The 23,909-nt window shown below is 43.1% G+C and overlaps 1 protein-coding gene and 1 long non-coding RNA gene across 4 annotated transcripts in view; one reads left to right on the forward strand and one right to left on the reverse strand.

Annotated features, from left to right (window-relative positions):
* Window positions 1-6,790, forward strand: part of LOC128117595 (uncharacterized) — a 30,486-nt gene extending 23,696 nt beyond the window's left edge. For all 3 annotated transcript variants that reach the window (XR_008220844.1, XR_008220843.1, XR_008220845.1), the window contains one exon: window positions 1-6,790. This exon is cut by the window's left edge. This is a non-coding gene — a long non-coding RNA (uncharacterized LOC128117595).
* Window positions 6,791-7,690: 900 nt separating this feature from the next.
* Ndufs1 (NADH:ubiquinone oxidoreductase core subunit S1) overlaps window positions 7,691-23,909 on the reverse strand; it is a 36,238-nt gene continuing 20,019 nt past the window's right edge. The window contains exons 12-19 of the mRNA XM_052749642.1: window positions 22,884-23,012; window positions 20,654-20,783; window positions 19,185-19,345; window positions 15,998-16,152; window positions 13,414-13,589; window positions 10,465-10,599; window positions 10,299-10,371; window positions 7,691-8,016 (exon numbers count right to left, since the gene is read on the reverse strand). Of these exons, the coding sequence (XP_052605602.1) occupies window positions 7,925-8,016; window positions 10,299-10,371; window positions 10,465-10,599; window positions 13,414-13,589; window positions 15,998-16,152; window positions 19,185-19,345; window positions 20,654-20,783; window positions 22,884-23,012 (1,051 nt within the window). The 3' untranslated portion in view covers window positions 7,691-7,924. The remainder of the gene's footprint in view (window positions 8,017-10,298; window positions 10,372-10,464; window positions 10,600-13,413; window positions 13,590-15,997; window positions 16,153-19,184; window positions 19,346-20,653; window positions 20,784-22,883; window positions 23,013-23,909) is intronic.

A 23,909-nucleotide genomic window follows, 5' to 3' on the forward strand; every position in this document is an offset into this window, starting at 1 on the left:
AAAGAAAAGAAATACGACTTAGAAGTTAAACAAAAAGCCAGGTGGTAGTGGTGCAGGCCTTTAATCCCAGCACTTGGGAGGCAAAGGCAGACGGATCTCTCGAGGCCAGCCTGGTCTACAGAGATCCAGGACAGGTAACAAAACTACAACAGAGAAACTCTTGTCTCAAAAAACAAAACAAAACAAACAAAAAAAAAGTCAAACAAAATATACATAAGCTAAAAATACAATTAGAAATGTGTGTGGTATATGGAGGGTATACTCATCCATGCACACTTAAGGCTTGAGGAGAATGTTGGATGTCCTCTTCCACTCCCGTGTTAGGACAAAGGACTGTGGGCCTGAGACAACGGCAGGAAAGGGATGTGTGGCATCCTTTTGGCCTACAATGTGTACATAAACCACCCTGCATTAGAGACGAACAGAAACAACTTAATTGTGTATACATGCTGAATCAGAAAGCATGAAGGAAGTGCTCTCAAGGAGAGAGGCATGGCCTCTTCCTGGACAGACGAGCCTATTTAATAAACTTTCTTGCCCTGCATTTGAATGCCTAAGCAAAATTACTTTATTTCAGGGGTAAGCATTTGGCTTGTTCTATTCAACACCGGCACCAGGCATGAAGAATAGAGTTAACATCAGTGTTCACATAAGAACACACTGGATACTGCCCAGAACGTAACACTGAGTAGGCACAGTCCTTACTTAGCGGTAAGAGCTGTTTGTTGTATTAGAAGCAGTAAAAGCTCTTAGGGATCTCTTTCTACCCCATTGCAGGTTGTATTTCATGTTCTCATAGAACTGCTTCTTTTACACAGGTACTTAGAGGGTTAAACCAGAAATGTCACTGGAGAAACCAACTCCAGTCAGAAAGTGTGGTGATATTGTGTTCCCCAATATATTGTGCACCCTAATAAACTTATCTGGGGGTCAGAGAACAGGACAGCCACTAGATATAGAGGCCAGAAAATAGTGGCACACACGCCTTTAATCCTAACATTCCAAAGGCAGAGATCCATTCGGATCTCTGTGAGTTCAATGTCATACTGGAAACAGCCAGACATAGTGACTCACCCCTTTAATCCCAGGAAGTGTTGGCAGAAAGCAGAAAGGTATAAAAGGCGTGAAAACCAGGAACTAGAGCTGGTTAAGCTTTCAGGCTTTTGAGCAACAGTTCAGCTAAGATCCATTCGGATAAGGACACAGAGGCTTCCAGTCTGAAGAAACAGGATCAGCTGAGGAAATGGCGAGGTGAGGTGGCTGTGGCTTGTTCTGCTTCTCTGATCTTCCAGCAGCCACCCCAATACCTGGCCCCGGGTTTGTTTTTATTAATAAGACCTTCTAACTATTCGTGCTACAAGAAAGTTTACGGTGACCTGTTCTTGAGACAGTTTCACTCGACATCCCAGGCTAGTCTTGAACTCATTATGCAGTTCCTGAGCGGCTCCAACTCCTACACTCCAACTTCCTGTCCTAGCCTCCTGAGTGTTGGCATTACTGGAGTGTACCCTACACCTGGCACCAAATATATTAGGAATTAGAGGGCTCTAAAGATGTCTCAGTGCTTAGGAGCACTGGCTGCTCTTCCAGAGAACTGAGGTTCAATTCTCAACATCCACAAGGCGGTTCACAAGCACCTGTAACTCTAGTCCCAGGGGATCTGAGGCCCTCTTCTGGCCTCCTTGGGCACTGCATGCACATGGCACACATACATACACACAGGAAAACACAGACATAATAAAATCTAGAATAAAAAAAATAGACATCTCTTTTGGCACTCAATGGATTTTACACAGGATATCAGATTTTTCTAAAATCATACTGTTTGTCCTACTATCCCATTTTTCAACAGGAATTACCCCATTTTTCCCAAAAAGTAATATATTTTGTAAGCCAAGTATAGAGCACATAATGCAGAAATTTCGGAAAGAAGTTTCACCTTTTTTTTCTCTTTTTGAGGCAGGGGCTCATGTAGCTGAGGATAACCTGACGACCTGTTCCTCCTGCCTCCATCGCTCGAGTGTGATTACAGGTGTGTGCCATCACTCCTGGCCTTAGTCACTTATATAATACACGAGATGGTACCGTGAGTGGGAAACCTGAGGTAAGCACATTAGAGGGAAGCCAGCAGGCACAGCTGGTGGGAACAGTAAAACGCCTCCCCCACCCTCAGGGAACAAAGGTTTGAAAGGGGATGGACCAAATAGACTAAGTACACATACGTGGCGGATAATGAAGGGTGTAGATCATAGAGGATGCACACTAGTGACTGAGAAATCAACCCAATTCCCAAGGGAATAGTGCTGTCCAGGGATACTTATCCCCGACTGACCATTCCCTCAGGTCTGCCCTTGCAAAACAAGACACACCCCATGAAGAGGTGTGGCTGTGTAGTTCTAGCTAAGCAAACAAAAAATGTAGCTTGGGAAGCTACAGGAAGAGAGTTACTTTATTATTATTTAGCTTTATCTATGCAATGACACACCTTAGATACACAGTAACTTTCTCCCAGCATTGAAAGAAAGAAAGAAAAGGCTTTAAAAAAAAAATCTATTACAAGTTGGGCACGGTGGTGCACACCTTTAATCCCAGCACTGGGTGACAGAGACAGGCAGATCTATTATTTCAAAGGCCAGCCTGATCTACATAATGAGTTCCAGAACAGCCAGGGCTATGAGTGGTCTGTTTCAAAAACCCCAATCCAAAACAAAATAAAATGCACTTCTTTGTGTACGTGTGTGCAGGTGGCATGGTCTGCAGGTGGAGGTCAGGACAACTTTCAGGAGGCAGTTCTCTCCTGCCACCATGGAGTCCCAGGGTGCAAACTCAGGTTGGTGGCCAGTGCCTTCACCTGCTGAGCCATCTCACCAGTTCACAACTTATTTTTAAAACTATGTCAGCCAAGCTTGGAACTTGTGGTGCTTCTGATTCTGAGTGAAAAAAATCACTCACACACATGCACAGGCACAGGAACACGGGGTGTGTGTGTGTGTGTGTGTGTGTATGTGTGCTTTTCTCTTTGGTAAGTAGATTCATTAAAGTAAGCCATGCCTGTTCCTTTTGTATTTCTTTCTTTTTTTGTTTTTTTCAAGACAGGGTTTCTCTGTGTAACAGCCCTGGCTGTCCTGGAACTCACTTTGTAGACCAGGCTGACCTCAGACTCTCAGAGATCTGCCTGCCTCTGCCTCCAGAGAACTGGGATTAAAGGCATGTGTCACCACTGCCCGGCTTCCTTTTATATTTCAACACTATCCCAGAACTTAGAAAGCAAACAGATGCTTCTGCTGGTTAACAGTGAGGCGAGTTCACCCTACCAGTCAGAGCACAGGGCAGTTCTAAAGTCTTAGAAAAGCTTCCACAGGCTCAGTGGTCCTGATTTGTCCCCAGACATCCTGCTTCCTTTCTGTTGTTCACAGAGTAATTCTCATCTCAGTGTTAAGGTGACATTCCATCTTCTGGCAGGAAGCTCACTTATTTTGCTAAATAATACAGGAGAGGCTAGGGAGAAGCTCAGCTGGTAAAGTGCTTGCCTTGCAAGCTGGTGGTGGTTCTCTCTCTCTCTCTCTCCCCCGCTTTCTCTCTCTCTCTCTCTCTGTATGTAGTTAAGCCCAATAAAATGGTAATGGAACAGAAGAGACTATAACCATAGTTTGGGGTTTGGAGTTTGATCTTGCATACAAACTACAGTGCTAAAAATTCTCTTCGAGGATTAGTACTTCATTTGAAACCCATGCTTACCTGTAGTAGTCCAGGCTACACAACCCATTGGCGACCTACCAGAGAATCATCTCCTGAAACGCCTCTGACTTGAGCCAGGTGTGGTGGTGGTGCGGGCCTGTGATTCCAGCAATCAGGAGGCAACATCAGAAAGATTGGAAGTTTGAGCTCAGCCTGGGCTACAAAGCAAGCCTTTGCTTGAAGAAAATCAAAACAAACACAATTATAGGTTCAAAGCCAAGTTTCTTTGGTCTATTTAAAAGATTAAGGCTGGAGAGATGGCTCGGTGGTTAACAGCACTTGCTGCACAACTGTGGGGCCCTGAATGCCCAGAAGCCAGTGCTGTGGAGGTGGAGCCGGAAGGACTGATGAGGCTTGCTGGATGCCGCCTAGATGAAAACCATGGGCTTCTGGTCTGGGGAGAGACCCTGCCTCAAAGGAACAAGAAGAGTATTACTAGAAGACACCTGATGCCATCCTCTGGCCTCTTTGAACACTTCGGTGTGTGCACTAGCATACATATGTACATACACCCCGACTCCCAAGCACTGAAATCATCGAGTTGTGAGCTGCTATGTGGGTATTGGTAACCAAACCCAGGGCCTCTGGAAGAGCAGAGATGCTCTTAATCACCCAGCAACTTCTCCAGGTCCGCACCCCTCCCCTTCCCACTCCCATGTTCACATTAAAAACAAACATACACTAGTGCTTTGGTCGTTAAACTTGCTCTAGTTTTGCACCGATAGCTTGACCAGTGGTGAAGTGCTCCTGTCTGTAACAGGCTGACGATTTATCATCACATGCTGGCCCTGACACAAATACACACACACTCAGTGGTTCGACTCTCCTTCAGTACTGAGTGTGGCTTTCTTCTTCTGAGGGCACTGTTCAGTTCGGCTCTCAGAAGCTACTCAGAAACCAAGCATGGCGTCACAGCTGTAACTCCAGTCCTCAAGAGACAAAGGAAGGAGACTCGGGAGGTAAGGCTCTCTTTGGCCACACAGTGACTTTGAAGCCAGTCCAGAATACATGACATCTTGTCACAAAACAAACCAAACAGGAAAAAACACACGCACAACACAACACTCAGTAAATTAGGCTTCAACTGTTAACAATTCTATCAAAATAAATACAGAATGTCTACGGAATAAATTAGTTTTCATGGTCTGTGGTGGTAGCATTGTTGACTGGGTTACCTCTGGAGAATTCATTAAATTTCTCAGAATCTGGGAGAGGAGGGCATTTTATTTTATTTTATTTATTTTTTATTATTATTCTTTTTTTGTTGTTTGTTTGTTTTTCGAGACAGGGTTTCTCTGTGTAGCTTTGTGCCTTTCCTGGAACTTGCTTTGGAGACCAGGCCTGCCTCTGCCTCCCGAGTGCTGGGTGGGATTAAAGGTGTGCGCCACCACCGCCCGGCTTTATTTATTTTTATTTTTTTATTTTTTGGAAAATATAAACTGGAGGTTATAGAAAGCATGGTTATCCCTCAGTCTAGGAACTAAATTCCCTGACACACTTAGATGGTGACTTTCAATTTAGGATCAAGGACTCAGCAACAGGCTTTCCCTGCAGTCTCCTGAAGCTGCCAGTAACATTTGAGTCTGCATTTACAACGGGGTCCTCAGCTACTGAGTGGGTTGAATGCTGTGTCAGGAACTGGCCAAAGGTTTTATAAACTTTGAGATTTAACTATGGGGTTGAAGGTGGTAGTTATCATTTTCATCCTCAGCTTACAAATGAAGAAACAACGTTAAACAATTCCCACTCATGGACTGAATAGGTGGCTCAGAGGTTAAGAGCACTGGCTGCTCTTCCAGAGGTCCTGAGTTCAATTCCCAGCAACCACATGGTGGCTCACAACCATCTATAATGAGATTTGGTGTCCTATTCCGATGTGCAGGCATACATGCAGGCAGAACATTGTATACATAATTAATAAATAAATCTTAAAAAAATTTTCAACTCTTCCAAAGTTAGACAAGATTGGTTTGATCCTGGCAAAGAAATGCTTTAGTAAGTTAGCAGCAATCAGTGGTGGCAGTCATGTAGTCTGAGCTATACAGGAAGCTGAAGCAGGAGAATTATATGAGTTCAAGTTTATGTTTATATTACCTAATGATACATGGTGGCAAAAGAAGCCATTTGTCACAGCACAAGCCTTTAATCCCAGCACTCGGGGAGGCAGAGGCAGGCTGATCTCTGAGTTCAAGGCCAACCTGGTCTACAGAGTGAGTTCCAGGACTACACAAAGAAACCCTGTCTTGAAAAACTGAAGGAAAAAAAAAGGGACCCCACCTGTCCTCATGTATACACTTCAGCAGCTTTGACTTTTCTCAGAGTCCTCTCTATCATGGCCATGCAGTTTTCCTCTGCTGATCCAAGTTTTATTTTACTCTTAGAAGCAAAACTCAGTAAATCTGACTAAGTTTGGGCAGCGTAGCAAGACCCTTTACTCAAAGAACCCACGCTTGCTGTGAGTATCTAAGGAATTCTTAGTACCCAGAGGGTGGTCCAAGGATGCTGGATCCACGTGGCTGTATCCTTTCCACTGGAGCATCCACTTCACTGGAGGGCACTGTGTGAAACACAAACCTGGAGTTTGTCCCTTCGAGACCAGCGGTGCTGAATGGTAAAGAATACTGGGAAGCATAGGAAATCTGTATTGGATTCAAACACTTAGAATTTATATTTTCAGGCAACTAGGGAGTTTTAGGCAAAGTACTTTTGAGTGTGCTGGGTGAGAACCTAGGTCCACATACATGCTCTATCACTGAGCTACACCCTTAGCCCCACGTCAAGTACACAACTTCAAGACATATCACCCAAGTCAAGTATTTCTGGGAAAAGTTGTTGACAAACTGTACAGTAATCTGTGCAGGGAAGTGGAGCTGGGGCCGCACACACTGAGCATAGTGTCAGCACTCAGCCTGTGCAGCTCTGTAAGCAGGGATGGCACACCACACTACTCTAGAACCACACTGTTTCTTAGGCGACGAAAATCGCATCCTACACTTGGGGTTTTGGTGAAGGGAGAAAGAAATGAGGATTACAAAAGAAAAGAATTTTGAAATTCTTTTCAAAATAAAACAAAAAACCAGTACTGAGGCTATACTGCTACGGGAGAACACTTGCCCAGCCTGCTTGAGGCCTGCATTCAATCCTCGTAACTACAGATAAAACCAAACATCAGAAAATTCCTTTACCTACTTTTGAATCACATCTCCTAAGTTAATTATAAGATACTTACTTTCTTCTTAATTAATTAATTTTATTTTTTTCTGAGACAGGGTTTCTCTGTGTAACAGTCCTGGCTGTCCTGGAATGCACTCTGGAGATCAGGCTGGCCTTGAACTCACAGAGATCCTCCTGTGTCTGCCTCCTGGGCGCTGGGATTAAAGGTGTGTGCCACCACTGCCTGGCTGATTACTTTTTGTTTTAGTTTATGCATATGGGTATTCTGCCTACATGTGGGTTATGTACCACATGCATGCCTGGAGCCTGCCCTCAGAAGCCAGAAGAGGAAATCGATCCCCTGGAACTACTGAAGTAACAGGCAGTTGTGAGCCACTCTGTGGGTACTGGGACTCAAACCCTGTCCTCTGGAAGAACGGCTAATGCTCTTAATAGCTGAGCCATCTCTCCAGTCCCACATTTCTATTAATTCATTTTAACAAAAAACTTAAAAACTGTGTAGCCCTGACTGTTCTGAAACTCACTCTGTAGACCAGGTTGGCCTCAAACTCACAGAAATCCGCCTGGCTCTGCCTCCCAAGGGCTGGGATAAAGGCGTGCGCCACCGACTCCCAGTTCTCTGTTGTTTCCTTACACTTCAGGAGCTCAGTTTTTGGCCTCACACATGCTCGGCAACCACTCTACCAATGAGCTACGTCCCTAGCCCTGAAAGGCCTCTCATTTCATCCATTTGAAACAAAAAGATCTATGAAAATAAACAAAATTCACATGTTAAGGATCAGTGTTTTTAACACAAAAGAACAAATGACAGTTTTATTAAACTACTTAATGTGTGCACATAATACATAATTTAAACTGCCAAGACTTTTGGTAAGTGCAATAGCATTTTCAAATAAGCATAGTATAATTTAAATATTACATCATCAGAATCACATTGGAAAACATTAACTTGTAAGGGATTACACCAATGTCCATGTACTATCTACACAAGCCTGGGTCCCTGGTGGATGTCTCAGCATATGGATGGTTCCTCGACCGCCTGAGCGCCCTCTGTGACAGCTTTGACACACTTGGCCATTGTCTGTGAAGCTCTGCTAATTGAGTCTGAAAGACATTAAGAACATGCAGTTTGTTAATACAACTTCCTTTGTTGTTCTGGAAACAGTGTCTCAGATTTCAGGCCAGACAGGAACTCAATAGTATACCAAGTTAGCCTCAAACTCAGGGTGAGCCTCCTTGCTCAGATTCCCGAGTGCTGAGATTACACCGAAAAATTTCATGTTGCACATATTCAAGAACAAAAAATAGTGAGGCTGTAATGCAATTATAAGTAAGCAATACATTTTGCACATAAGCTCTTTACTGGCCGAGATTTTTTTTTCCTGGCCGAGATTTTTTAAGCAAGGGTTTTATGTATCTTGGGCTGTCTATGAAGCCAAGGATGACCTCCTTAAAGTATGATCCTCCTGCCTCCACTTCCTGTTTACCACTACAGCTTTCTGGCTAACTGCTCTTAATATCTAGCAATAATTAAATAATCACATAAGAGCTAGATAACATACCAGTATAAAAAAAATTAAATGATAGGAAATTCTTAAAAATCTAAGAAAAAAAGATACAACCGTTTATCAGCTAGATAGGGTAGCTCGTGCTCATAGTCATCTAGCAACAGGCTGATACAGGAGGATTGCTATGAGTCTAAGGTCAACCTTTGGCTACATAGAATTAAAAACAAAACAAAAAACACCCAGGGGCTGGAAAAGGCCTGATGAGCTGAGCTTGAACTCTGTATCCCAATGTAAAAGCTTGACATACAGGCACTCATCAGTAATCACAAACTCCTATGGCAAGATGGGCACTGGAGACTAAGAAAATCACTCTGTAGCTTGGCCTGGAATACAAAGCATGGCAGAAAAAGCAAGAGAATCTCAGCCTCGACATGATGGAAAGAGGGCACTCGCTTTGGAAAGTTGTCCTTTGACCTCCACAAGTATGACATGACATGTACAGACCTGCACGCACCCACACACACACTCACTCACTCTCTCTCTGGTTTTAATAAATTAAAAGCTGGGTGGGGATGGCACATGTCTTTAATCCCAGCACTTGGGAGGCAGAGGCAGGAGGATCTCTGTGTGTTGGAGGACAGTCTGGTCTACAAAGTGAGATCCAGGACAGCTCCAAAGCTACACAGAGAAATCCTGTCTTGAAAAACCAAAAAACAAAATAAATCAAAACAAAAACAAACAAACAAACACAAAAGCTGAATGGCCAACAGCTAGGCAGCAGAGGGATAGGCAGGGCTGGCGGGCAGAGAGAATAAGTAGGAGGAGGAATCTAGGCTCAAGAGAGGAAAGAGGAGAGAAGATGAGGGAGATGCCCACCAGACAGACATGGCGTAGGACACACAGAATGAAAAAAAGTAAAAAGCCCCGAGGCAAAACCTAGATGACGAGAAACAGGTTAAATTAAAGTATAAGAGCTAGTGGGACAAGCCTTAGATAAGGTGGAGCATTTGTAACTAAGAATAAGTCTCCGTGTCATGATCTGGGAGCTGGTTGGTGGCCCAAAAGAAAGCCTGTTGCAAGACTATATTACTTAAAAAATCTCTAACGATTTACCTCAGGAGCCCTGTTTGGCATACTTCATATTTAAATACTCCATCTATAATTTTCAGACAAACCTTGAGTTCTTTTTTTAAACTTGGTTTTTTAAAAAAAATTATTTATTTAACTTTATTTTATGTGCATTGGTATGAATGTATCAGGTCCCCTGGACTTGGAGTTACAGACAGTTGTGAGCTGCCATGTGGGTGCTGGGAATTGTACCTTGGTCATCTGGAAGAACAACAATCAGTGCTCTTACCCACTGAGCCATCTCTCCAGCCATGAGAGCTTTTTTAGTACTTTGAAAAATTCTCCCTGAATGTCATTCAGTAATTTTTCTTATAATATTAAAATTTTATATTTAAAATCTGTTAAACCTTTTGGGTGTTCAAACTTTGCATACATGTCACAAACACAAAAAGCTAGAAAACTAGGGTATAGTGCCCAGCTTATCATGTACAAAATGAGCTGTCAGCCCCAGCCCTGCCTCCTAAATGACATTAGTTTTAATGGTTGACAATTTCAGATTAGAGGTCAGTGAGGTAGCTCAGTGAAGAAAGGTGTTTGGAACCAAGCTTAGTGACTGGAGTTGGATTCCCACTAGTTGTCCTCTAAGCTCCACACTCTTCACGGAGAGTGTGTGCTTTCCCCTACACACATAAATGTCAAAACACAAGATCTTCTGATCAACAGCCAACAGTGCCACGCACAAACAGCTACAGAGATAAGGAGGTCCTCTGACTCTCTCTGAGTATCGGTAGTCGACTGAGAGTTACTCACCTGTCATATAGAAGTCTTTTATAGTCAGCTGAGGAGGAACAAGTGGGTCAGCAAGAAGTTCCTGGTTCACTAGCTGAAAAAAGAAGAGACCAATAATCGGACTGAAAACCAGTACTATTGTGCCAGATAAACACCATCAGGAAACTGCACACAGGCAAGCTTTTACCTTGGCAAGCTCACTTGCTTGCTGAAAGTAATTAGCTCCTTCAACATCATCGTATCGAACAAGATTAGGAGAGACCTCTTCTAGCCGGTTCCTCACTTGATCCAGAGTATCATATGGAAGAGTGAAACCTGCAATCTAAAGAGATCAAATCCATCATGACATACAACTTTAGTACTTAAATATGTCAGAGTTGGGGCAGGCCAAGATGACTCAAGACTCCTGGGGTCAAGACTGAAGATCTGAGTTGATCCCTAGGACCCACTCAGTGCAGGGAGAGAACAGATTCCCTCGGAATGCCCTTTAAACCTCCAAATACATGCTGCAGCGTACAACCTAACCAAATACAATAAATACATGTCACTTAGCTTGGCAAGGTGGTGCAGTGTTGTGGGATATTACTTTAACTAGGCAGAGATGTGCTACATTTGTTTATGTTGTATTTGCGTTTTCCCCCTGTGGTCAGTATGTTTTCTTTAGCAGGTTAACATTATCCGTCCATTGCCTTGTATGAAAGTCTCAAGAAAAGTTGCATCTTAGAATAAAGAAGCAATCAGTAAAAAAAAAAAAAATAAAGTCATGCTAAGGGGCTGGAGAGAGAGCTCAGTGGCAGCTAAAAGCACTTGCTACTCTTGCAGAGGACCTAGGTTAGGTTCCTAGCACCCCACATGGTGGCTAGCAACTATGCATAATTCCAGTTCCAGGGTGATGCTGTCTCTGGTCTCCAGAGGCATCACAGGCATGTGGTGCACAGACATACATGTAGGTGAGGCATTTACACACATTAAAATAAATAAATCTTTAAAAAACTAAAATAAAATAACACTAAGATTGAGAATTCCAATGAAATTAGACACCCAAGAGGGCAGTGCCTGTTCGTCTACTCCTGACTTGCTGATTTCACCCAGTTTCAATTTCACTCATTACCCACTTTATCCCTGAGGCCACACGTGTGGAAATACCCTGGCAGCACAACCAGTATCTGTGCTAACATTAGCTCACTGAAGGAAAATCAAAATGGGCTCTTTTAGGCTGACAGGCCTCTTTTTTGTTTAACGATGTAAAGATGTGTTGCTTTGCCTGCCTAAGGCACCTAATTGGTCTAATAAAAAGCTGAACGGCCAATGGACAGCAGAGGGGTAGGCAGGGTTGGTGGGCAGAGAGAATAAGTAAGAGGAGGAGTCTAGGCTCAAGGGAGGAAAGAGGAGAGAAGCTAGCAGCCAGTCAGCCATGGAGTAGGACATACAGAAGGAATAAAAGGTAAAAAGCCCCGAGGCAAAACATAGATGAAGAGAAAGGTTAAATTAAGTTATAAGAGCTAGTGGGACAAGCATAAGATAAAGCCAAGCATTCATAACTAAGAATAAGTCTCCATGTCTGTAGAAGTAACCATCATATTCAGTAAGAAACACAGAACCAATACAGAGAAGAAAGCCAAGAGGTCAGAGCTAAGAGCTAAAAACCTTACCCTTCCTCTTGCGGTGGTCCTATCTCTCTGAAAGAGACCTACTTCCTATGTGTCTGTCTTTATAAAGACTTTCTGTTCTGCCTTCTCATTGGTTGTAAACCCAACCACATGACTGACTCGTCACTGCCTGTCTGTACAGACCTCCAGGTCTTCTATGGTTGGTATTGAGATTAAAGGCCTGTGTCTCCAATGCTGGCTGTATCCTGGAACACACAGAGATCTACCTAGCTCTGCCTACCAAGTGCTGGGATTAAAGGCGTGCACACCACTGCCCAGCTTTCGCTATGGCTTGCTAATAGCTCTGACCCCTAGGGAACTTTATTTATTAACATACAAATCACATTTCAGTACAAATAAAATATCACTATACATGTCATGATTTGGGAGCTGGTTGGTGACCCCCCAAAAATCCAGCTACATGACAGACCTTTAATCCCAGCACTTGAGAGGCAGAAGCAGGTGGATCTACGAGTTTGAGGCCAGTCTGGTCTACAGATGGAGTTCCCAAGGCTACAATAGAGAAACTCTGTCTTGAGAAAAAAAAAAAAAAGTCAGGGTTGGGGCTTTGTATGTACATCAGACTGGTCCATCTCCAGCACCAAAAGAGGGGGCAAAATAATTTATAATTGTAACTGTGGTGAAATATTACTAAATGGAAAAAAATTCTATTAGTATCTTTTAGCAGTCAAATTTTTTTCTTCTAAAAGCTTTATTTATTTAATTATTACTTTTTTGTTTACATTTTGCCTGTGTACACATCTGTGTACCAAGGGCATGCCTTATCCCCAAGGAGACCAGAAAAGTGTATCAAATCTGCTAAAACAAGTTACAGATCATTGTGAGCCATCATGTTGGTGCTGATAATTAAACCCAGGTCCTCTGGAAGAGCAGCTAGTGCTCTTAACTGCTGAGCCATCTCTCCAATCCAGACAGATTTTTCAAGGAAGCATCAGGTGTGGAATACAGATGTCAAAAATTCTAATTCAGAGGATGTCACCATATTAATAGTTTACTGCAGAGTGTTGCTCCATAGAGAGAGAGAGAGTACTTAGCAAGTGTATGGTTCTGAGTAAAGGATTACAGAGACGATGCTAGGCTACGTATCAATGCTGGTTTTAATTCTCCCTTCTCTGAAGGCTTTTTCTCCTACACTACCAGGTTATGCAAACCCTCCCTCATTTTAGAGAAAAACTGTCCATGACTTTGAAAATCATTTTAACAAGCTAACACGTCCAGCATCCCCTAAGCAGCATCACTAAGCCATGTCTTAATGAATGAACATGTGGCTCAGTGACAAAGCTCCTGTCTTTATCTGTTGAGGCCCTGGGTCTATCTCCAGCACTATAAATTATAGACAGGAATTTACTGAACTCAGGACCCCATGCATGCTAAACAAGCACTCTACCAACTGAGCTACATCCCCAGATACTTAATGAATATTAATGAATAAAAAAGACTTCAAAGAAATGTCTCAAGAATAATACCTCCGAGAGAGCTCTTATGATTCTCCAGTCTTCTCTTGCCAAGCCAGGAGGGGTCACTGCTACTTTGGTTTGTTGGGCTCTACCCTCAGTATTGACGTAAGTAGCAGACTTTTCTGTGTAAGCAGCCCCTGGGAGAATAACATCAGCTATGGGAGCACCAACATCACCATGATGTCCTGTGAGGAGAAAAATGGCGAACCACATTTTAGTAAAAACTAGATTAATACACAGATTAATAATACTAAAAAGTAGTACACAGCCGTAACCTCAGGATCTGGGGGCCAAGGCAGGAGAATCTTGAGATCAGCATGAGTGACACAGTTAATACCTCAAATGCCCCCCCCCACCACCACCCCAACACATACTGGTTACACTGTATGTGAAGACAGCATCCTCCTTTTTTTTAAATTTTTTTATTCTTTTTTTAAATTAATTTATTTATTTAATGCCGAATGCCGTTTTTTGAAGGAGGGAGGAGGTCTTAAATACAAGCTTACAGCACAGTGGGAGAACCCCAGAGGGCAGAAGTTCGATACTGATGTTTTACAATCTTGCATCTAAGCAGTTAACGCCCATTATGCAGGACACTCAGACAAGGATCTTCCCTTAAGCATTCAGGAGGGCGGAACCCGGCAGGGAATTAGCATAGGGAGAATATCAAGGTCAAGGTCAGCAAGCAAGGCAACAGTTACCCAAAACGGGGGCCAGGGCCCTAAAGTTTCCCCCTTTACTAAAAAATGAGCTTCTGACTTAGGCTGTGTAGGACATCAGCAGGTCACCTTACCCGTCATGGAGATGCTTGCCCAGGCCACACAGGCACTGTCTTAGGTTGGTGAGCGCCCTGTAGGCATTACCCGTCTCTGAATACTCATTATCATACAGGCTCAATCATGTGTGAGCCAGCATCCTCCTTTTTAAATCTCATTTTTATTTTTGCAGCTCTGAACATCAAACCACCCCATGCAAACTATTTACCACTGAACCACACTCTGGGTTTTTGTTTGTTTGTTTGTTTTTGAGACAGGGTTTCTCTGTGTAGCCCTGGCTGTCCTGGATCTCACTCTGTAGACAGGTTGGTCACAAACTCACAGAGATCCTCCTGCCTCTGCCTCCTGAGTGCTGGTATTAAAGGCGTGTGCTACCATGAAGAACCACTTTCATATGTTTAAAATGAGAATAAGAGTATAGTTCAAGCTGAGTCATGGCAGCACACACCTTTGATTGCAGCACTCAGGAGGCAGAGGCAGGCAGATCTCCAAGTTCGAGGCCAGCCTGGTCTACAAAGTGAGTTCCAGGACTGCCAGGGCTACACAGAGAAAAACCCTGTCTCAAAAAACCAAACAAACCCAAAAACCTATTAAGACAATACATATTATACTAGCTGGATGTGGTTGTGCATGCCTATAATCTCATCACTCAGAAGGCAGAAGCAGAGGATCAGAAGTTCAAGGTCATCCTCAGCTCTGTATTGAGATAGAGGCCAATCTGAGCTACATGAGACCTTGTTTCAAAACAAAAAAACTATAAAAAATATTTTGCACTATTAAAGTTCTTTTCTTTAATAATATATAATAATAGTAATATATTATTATTATTAAGTAATAAGGCTAAATATTCTGATAGAGTCCCGTGTTGTCCTGGCTGACCTCAAACTTGCATTGCTCCTCCCTCAGCTTCCTGGAGACAGGAGCTACTACTGTTTAACATTCCTCTTTATGAGTGAGCCCACTTCAGCCATTCCTGTTATTGAGCATTCAGGCTACCACTACTACATGTTATTAAGTCATTTCAGGCAAGAAATCTTTTATTTAATTGTTAAAAAATTATTTTGTGGGGCTGGAGAGATGGCTCAGAGGTTAAGAACACTGGCTGTTCTTCCAGAGGTCCTGAGTTCAATTCCCAGCAACCACATGATGGCTCACAACCATCTAGGATGAGATCTGGTGCCCTCTTCTGGCCTGCAGGGATGAGTTCAGACAGAACACTGTATACATGATAAATAAAATAAATCTTTAAAAAAAAAAATTATTTTGTGTATGGGTCTTTTGTCTGTGTGTGTATCTGTGCACCACATACATGCCTGGTGCCCTGAGGTCGGAAGAGGTGTTGGAGCCCCTGGACTGGAGGTACAGACACTCAGGAGCTGCCATGCTGGTGCCTGAAGTGGAATCTAGGCTATCTGAGGAGCAGCCAATGGACGTGACTGCGGATCCCTATCTCCAGCCTGGCAGGTACAGTGTTTGTTAGCAATGTCAAATACAGTAACACCTATGATGGTTTTTTAAGGACTGCTTCAAACTCTTGCCATCTCGTCTCATCCTCACTGAGCTGGGACACAGGCTTATGCCACCCCTCTACATAACAAACAGATTTTGTTCATTTTGACTTCTAAAATAAGGTTTATTATAAAACACTTGCAAATAAAGAAAGTCACATACTCAGATTAATCAGACCCAAAGTCTATACATTTCAATGAACTTCTATACATTACAACAGTCACTCAAATGGAAACTGTGTGTAGCGAATAGCTTAATATATACCATGTCTGACTGTCTTTTGTTTCTGGTGCCACGGTGCTACTTGCCTTGGTAAATAATGAAACAATCCTTTGGCAGGTCCTGCCGTGTGATACAGCCGCCGTCTGCTCCCAGAAGAAACAGCAGTTTGGGAGGGTTCTTCCTAATGGCGTCTACCCCAGGTTTATATCCAAGGTCCAACGCAGCTACCTGGCTTGCAATCCTATAAAACAGTTATGGAATTTCAAATACATGCAGCAATTTTTTTTCCAAGACAGGGTTTCTCTGTGTAACAGTCCTAAGTGGGATCAAAGGTGAGCGGCCGCCGCCGCCACCCCCCCCACCCCCCCCCCCCCGCCTTTTTTTTCCTTTTCCTGTGGTTTAGGAGATTGAACCTAGAGTCTTGTATTGTCATCATGAGCTACTCCTCCTTCCCCTGACGTCTTTTCATGAAACAATATGCCATGGACAAATTATAGAAATTTGAAGCCAACTGTAAATGGATGAAGTTCAACAGAGTGAGACAGAAAACAGCAGTAAATCAAACATTAGAACAAAGCCACAGGATTTTGCAAATCAAAAGGGAGCTAGGTGTGGTTGCATATCACATAATCCCAGTTAAGGCAGGAGGACCATCAGGAAGATGTTCAGTCTGAGCTGCAGTGAGTTCAAGGTTAGTCCGGATTGTATAGCAAGATCCTATCTCAAAGAAAGAAAAAAAAAGTAAAAGGGAGAACTTTAAAACCATTGATAAAACAATAATTCATGTGGGGATGATGCTGGTAATGCCAGCTACACCAGGGTCAGAGCTATGAAGAGAGCTTCAAGCTTGAGGTCAACCTGCTGGGGCACCACAGCCAATTCAGGGCTATCTGGACGTACAGAAAGAACCTGCCGCTGGGCAGTGGTGGCGCCCCCCTTTAATCCCAGGCTCTTGGGAGGCAGAGTCAGGAGATCTCTGTGAGTTCGAGGCCAGCCTGGTCTACAGAGTGAGTTCCAGGACAGCCAGAACTGTTTCACAGAGAAAAACCCTGTCTCGGAAAAAAAAAAAAAGAAAAGGGTGGGGGGAGTTCGGGCATAGCAGTGCACACCTCTAATCCCAGCATTTAGGAAGCAGAGGCTGTTGGATCTCTGAGTTCTAGATCACCCTGATCTACACAGCAAGTTCCAGGCCAGACAGAGCTACATAGTGAGACCTTTTCTCAATAACAAAAGAAACACACACACACACACACACAAAAACACAGGTGGGGGTGTGAAGCCATTACTACACAGAATACCAAGACACACAGACTGGATATGCCTTTATGGAATTGTTTCCGTGAAAAGATCTCCTAAGGAAGAGGCTCTGAAATAGTAGAAGCATGCAAACCGGGTCTGGTCAGTCCAGGGCTTCTGCTCTCATAACCGAAGGAAGGAGCTAACAATGGAAACTAGCCCCTTGCACCTGGACAGGTAAGCACTTTACACCACTAAGCTACACCCCAGTCACTCACGGAATTATTTAAAAGTTGTTAGAGACTACCATCAGCGTACATGTTAAAAAAAGAAAGAGTGCTATATATTATTATAGTAAATAACTATTAACGTCTTTGTTTTATTTTGTTTTTGTTTTTTTTTTTTTTGTCTTATTGATTTTTCTTTTTCTTTTTCTTTTCTTTTTTTTTTTTTGAGAGAGAGAGAAAGAACATGAAGTTGAGTGACTATCGAAGTGGGGAGGACCTGGTAGGAGTTGGGGGAGAGGGAAGAATATGATCAAAATATATAGTATGAAATTCTTTTTGGTTCTGGGTGTTTTGTTTTGTGAGACAGGGTTTCTCTGTGTAACAGCCCTGGCTGTCCTGGAACTTGCTTTGTAGACAAGGCTGTCACAGAGATCTGTATCCTCACCCTAACCCTAACTCTAACCCTGAGTGCTGGGATTAAAGGTGTGTGCCACCATGCCCTGCTGAAATTTTTTTATTTGCAGAAAATAGTTCATAAAGGATTTCTAATTATAGGTGAAAATTCTTTTTTTTTGTTGTTTTTGTTTTTGTTTTTTATTTTTTGCTGAATGCCGTTTATTGAAGGAGGGAAGAGGTCTTAGATACAGGCTTACAGCACAATAGGAGAACCCCAGAGGGTAGAAGTTTGCTACCGATGTTTTACAATCTTGCATCTAAACTGTTAACATATAGGTGAAAATTCTTATTTGATAATAAAAATAAGTTAAATCAGAACTCAAGATTTATAGTCAAATTATGATTTCAACCATATAACTAGAAACAATCAATACAGGGAAAAAAAGACTAAAAGGAAAGGAACTAAAATAGCAATAGGAATTATTTTCAGACCATGAAATAATTTCATTTTCACACTTGCCCTCTTTTCAGTTTTCTTAAAATAAATTAGCATACCAAAATATCTATAAAAAAAATCTCTGCTGGGCGGTGGTGGCGCACGCCTTTAATCCCAGCACTCGGGAGGCAGAGGCAGGCGGATCTCTGTGAGTTCGAGGCCAGCCTGGGCTACCAAGTGAGTTCCAGGAAAGGGGCAAAGCTACACAGAGAAACCCTGTCTCGAAAAACCAAAAAAAAAAAAAAAAAAAAAAAAAAAAATCTCTTTAGCTAAATTCTCATATTAGATTATATTTTTATCATTTAATCAAAGTCAGAGGACTCACTGTAATTTTGTTTGTTTTTTGAGACAGGGTTTCTCTGTGTAGCCCAGGCTGGCCTGGATCTCGCTCAGTAGCCCAGGCTGGCCTCGAACTCACAGAGATCCGCCTGCCTCTGCTTCCCGAGTGCTGGGATTAAAGGCGTGCGCCACCGCTGCCTGGGAAGTTTCTTTGGTTTTGTTGCTTGTTTGTAATACAATGTCTCATTCATCCCACGCTGGTCTCTACCGTGCAGTGGAGGATGACTTGAACGGGTGGAGTTACAGGTGTGTAGCACATGTCCTCTTAGGTGGTACTGGGGAACAAATCCGGACTTCCTGCATGCCAGCTCAAGCTCTACCAATGCAGCCTCACACTTTAAATTACTTTTTTGGTCACCACACAAATAAAGTTTCCTTTTATCCACCCTCCCCTCTGCCCTCATCGTTCCCTACTCCATAAATTGTTACTATTAATTACTAACTTGCATTCTTTTTAAACGAAACATTTTACATCTCATATTTTCAACAGGAATAATGTTTCTGAAGGCTGCTTGTCCACATAAACATCACACACAGACACTCACTTGGATTTTCTAGTATGTAACACAGTGGACAAACCTGTGCAGAATATTCATAACTTTCCAGTCTCCAGGAACCCCGCTCGTCACCCGAATCGTTTGTGCAATGCTGGACACAGCTGCGAGAATTGCTGCTCCATCACTTCTCTGGAGTGCAGAACTGCCTAGAACCACCATTGGTTTTTTAGCGTCCTTTAAGACCTATCCAAAAAAAAAAGAGCTGTGACCTTCAAATATTGCCAGTCTAAGCTCAACAATTTAACCATATTTGCATCTTCCGAGTTTGGGAACCTAACATGAAGAATCATTAATTTACTTAACAACATCTGAGTTAATAAAAACATCTTGCCAATGTTACTGTGAAAAAGCTCAATATCACATAATCCAGATTTTACACAGTAAGCCTTGGGATGACCATCCTAGCCAAGTATCCTTTGGCTGGAAAGACTATGGTAGGTTCCTACAACCTGGAGAGTGTCCCTCCAGATACCCAAATGGTACTGACGACCCAGGTGTGACCCAGGTGTGACAACACCTGCCTGTAATCTCAGGACTTGGGAAGCAGATGTAAAAGGATCACTAGGTTTGAGGGGAGCCTGATCTACATAATGGATTCCAAGCCAGCCAGGGCTACAAACAAACTAATAGACTGCAAATGTCAAGACACAAAAAGAAATGATGCTCAAGTGTCACAGAGACCCAGACATAGGAGAAGGCGGGAAAGCGCAGAGCACCCCTAAAGCAGCCAAGACTGCTGCACACAGTGCGGGAGTGAGTCTCCAGAGCACAGGAAACCACAGGCTTGCTGGAGATGGAAAGAAGGGAAACTGAAGAACAAGCAGCTCACACAATAGAAAAAACAACAAAACAGCCGGGCGGTGGGGGTGCACACCTTTAATCCCAGCACTCAGGAGGCAGAGACAGGGGGATCTCTGTGAGTTTGAGGCCAGCCTGGTCTACAGAGTGAGTTCCAGGACAGTCAGAGCTGTGACACTGAGAAACCCTATCTCAAAAAACAACAAACAAACAAACACAATAAATCAAAGGAGCTAGAGAGATGGCTCAGGACTTGGAGAGGAGCAAGAACCCAGCACCCACATGGCAGCTCACAACCATCTGTAACTCTAGTTCCAGGGGATGCAGTGCCCTCTTCTGATCTCTCTAGGCACCAGGCCAGCAAGTAGTAGATATACATGTAGTCAGGCAAAATACTCACACATATAAAACAAAAATAAATAAATCTAAAAGAAAGAATAATAATAATTAAAAAGCAGGGCTGGAGAGATGGCTCAGCAGTTAAGAGCAGGGCTGCTCTTCCCAAGGACCTGGGTTCAATTCCCAGCACCCACATGACAGCTCACAACTGTCTGCAACTCCAGTTTTAGAGGATCTGGAACTCTCACACAGACATACAAGCAGGCAAAACACCAATGCACATAAAAATAACTAAACCTTAAGAAACTAATAATCAAAACCCAGCAACAGTAGATATGTATAACTCAAAAGCACCTGGCTGAATGAATGGCTCCCCGAAGCGATGTCTCGTAGAACTTTAGGAGAGTCTCCTAGATGGTCGTATCTGTAAGTGAGGTCCACCGGACTACCTATGAGAGCCACTTTTAAGTCATTATGAAGCCAGCTGAAACAAAAACAATTTTTGGAGCCAAATAAGCACAGCCCTTGGTCAACAATTCTAAGTACTACCTCTATTTACAGTCACAAAATGTCAAAAGCGCAAAAGAACTCACAGACTATTTAATTTTAACAGATATAATTTCATGTGTACCTTTCAAAGTAAGAGTGTTATAAAAATGTACAAATAATTCAGAAAACAGATTTGTTGTGTAGAATTCTGAGTACAAGTCCAATGTAAACAATGTGGGTTACATTTCACAGCACTTGTATGGCAGTTAGTTACTTCTCAAACATTCATGAAAACAAACTCATTCATCTGCTCTTTACAGCAGAGTCCTATGGCGCGTGGTGACTCCACCGCTTGTGTAAAACAATGCTCAGTCACCTGTTACCCTCGAGCGGTAACTCCCTCTTTCACTCTCCGAATTTCCCAGATTAGATCATAAACTGTACGTCCGCCCTACTGAACATGTCTACAACACAAGACAGACAGACACTGGGGGAGGGGTTCTCCGAAACCACCAGTCTGTGCCACACAAGGGAAGTAAGGGGGTGACATGCCATGACATTAACTGCAAGGTGTGACTCTAGAAGGACGCTGGACAAGAGGGAAACCGCTCTAACACGGAGCAAGGCACACAGTATCCACGGAAAAGCCCTGAGTGTAAGTAAGTAAGCCCTACCACGGGAAGACAAACCGAACACAGAGGGTGGGGCTGGCTAGACGCTCTGCAGGGTAGGGCACCTGCCAATCAATCAGTTCCTGGGCCTTGCACAGTGGAAGGAGGGAATGATCACATGTGCACCGCACCATAGCACATCCATGCCCACATACATATACACACATAAAGTTGAAACAAACAAACATGCCTGTAACTCATGAGGAGAGGAGGAAGCTGAAGGGTCAGTTCAAGCTCAACCTTAATTTCATTCAAAGTTCAATGTCAGTCTTGACTACATCATGAAACCTTGGTTTTTTGTTTTGTTTTGTTTTTTTAAAACGGGGGGGGGGGGGGGGGGGGGGGGGCTGGAGAGATGACTCATAGGTTAAGAGCACTGGCTTGTATTCCAGAGTTCAATTCCCAGCAACCACATGGTGGCTCACAACCACATATACTGAGATCTGGTGCCCTCTTCTGGCATTCAGGAATATATGCAGGCAGAACACTGTATATGTAATTAATAAATAAATTAAAAGATCATTTTATTAAAAAAAGGGGGGGGAGGCTAGAGGGATGGCTCAGTGGTTAAGAGCACTATCTGTTTTTCCAAAGGTTCAATTCCCAGATGGTGGCTCACAACTATGTAAAATGGTATCTGGTGCCCTTTTCTATAATGCAGGCATACATGCAAATGAAGTACTTGTACATTAAAAAAAAAAAAAAAAAAAAAAAAGGAGCCAGGCAGTGGTGGCACACACCTTTAATCCCAGCACTCTGGAGGCAGAGGCAGGTCAATCTGGTCTACAGAGTGAGTTCCAGAACTTCCAGGGCTACACACACACACACACACACACACACACACACACACACACACACACACACAGAACAGCCAGGGCTACACACACACACACACACACACACACACACACACACACACACAAAACAAAAACAAAGACAAACAAACAAAAAACCCTGTCTCGAAAAACAAAACAAAAATTAATTAATTGAAATAAAAAGTACAGGACCAAGTGTGGTAGCACCTGCCTATAATCCTAGCACTTGAGGTAAAGGCAGGAAGATTAGGAGTTCAAGGTTCACTCTGACGTACAGTGAGCTTGAGGCTAGCCTGGGCCACATGAGACTCTGTCTCTATAAATAGGAAGCCAGGTGGGGTAGTACATGTCTTTAATCCCAGCATTCAAGAAGCAGAGGCAAGCTGATCTCTGTGAGTTCTAGGCCAGCCTGGCCTATACAGTGAGTTCCAGAACAGACAAACTCAAAAAAAAAAAAAAAATCCTAACAAAATAAATTGGTCAGGAGTTTTCCTCCAGAATCACTACAACTAACACTTAGGAGGAATTACCTAAAACATAGTTACATACATAAACAAAAACAATCACATATTTTTACAACTCTTACCACATGAGCATTACATTACTCACCTCTTTCGAATTCTAGCATTAAATAGCGGTGCCTCAAAACGTGGATTTGTGCCAATTAGAAGAACAACATCTGCCTCTTCCACCCCAGCAATCGTAGTATTGAGAAGGTAATTGGAACGTAAATCTGTGCTAAAGGATAATATATGACTCAAGTTTAAGAAGGTAAGAAACAATAACAACATAAAACCCTGCAGTAAACTTAATACATGCTAAAATACATATACAAAGTTAATACATGCTAAGAACCCAGGGACTACTCTCTTCTCGTAAATCCCAGGGCACTCTCACACAAACATTTTGACAAAGCATGCCTAACTCTTCTTTTGTTTACGAGACAAGGTCTCACTTTACAGCCCAAGCTGGCCTTGAACTTGAGCAGTCCTTCTCTCAGCTCTCCAAGTGCTTGAGATCACCACACGAGCCACCATCCCAGGCAGGTGTGTCTACCTGAAATCAAACTTACATATTTATTAATGGCTAATTCTCCTACAACTTTACCTTCTTATTAGCGTGTTAATTACACATATGGGTGTGTGCTGTGGGATGTTCTGTATGGCAAATGTGTTGCTGATTGGTCAATAAATAAAACACTGATTGGCCATTGGCTAGGCAGGAAGTATAGGTGGGACAAGGAGGAGAATAAAGCTGGGAAGTGGAAGGCTGAGTCAGAGAGACACTGCCAGCCGCCACGATGAGAAACAGCATGTGAAGGTGCCGGTAAGCCACGAGCCATGTGGCAAAGTATAGAGTAATGGAAATGGATTAATTTAAGCTGTAAGAACAGTTAGCAAGAAGCCTGCCACGGCCATACAGTTTGTAACCAGTATAAGTCTCTGTGTTTACTTGGTCGGGTCTGAGCTGCTGTGGGACTGGCGGGTGACAGAGATTTGTCCTGACTGTGGGCCAGGCAGGAAAACTCTAGCTACAGGTGTGGAATCCCATTTTCATCCACGTGAAAAGTGTAATCTGGGCACACTCACCACTCACTACCCTCTCAAGCTGCTCTCCCACTCCTGCTAATCTCCT

Source organism: Peromyscus californicus, unplaced genomic scaffold (genome assembly GCF_007827085.1).
Source record: "Peromyscus californicus insignis strain IS unplaced genomic scaffold, ASM782708v3 Scaffold_21__1_contigs__length_65335640, whole genome shotgun sequence".
NCBI classification, from domain to species: Eukaryota; Metazoa; Chordata; class Mammalia; order Rodentia; family Cricetidae; genus Peromyscus; species Peromyscus californicus.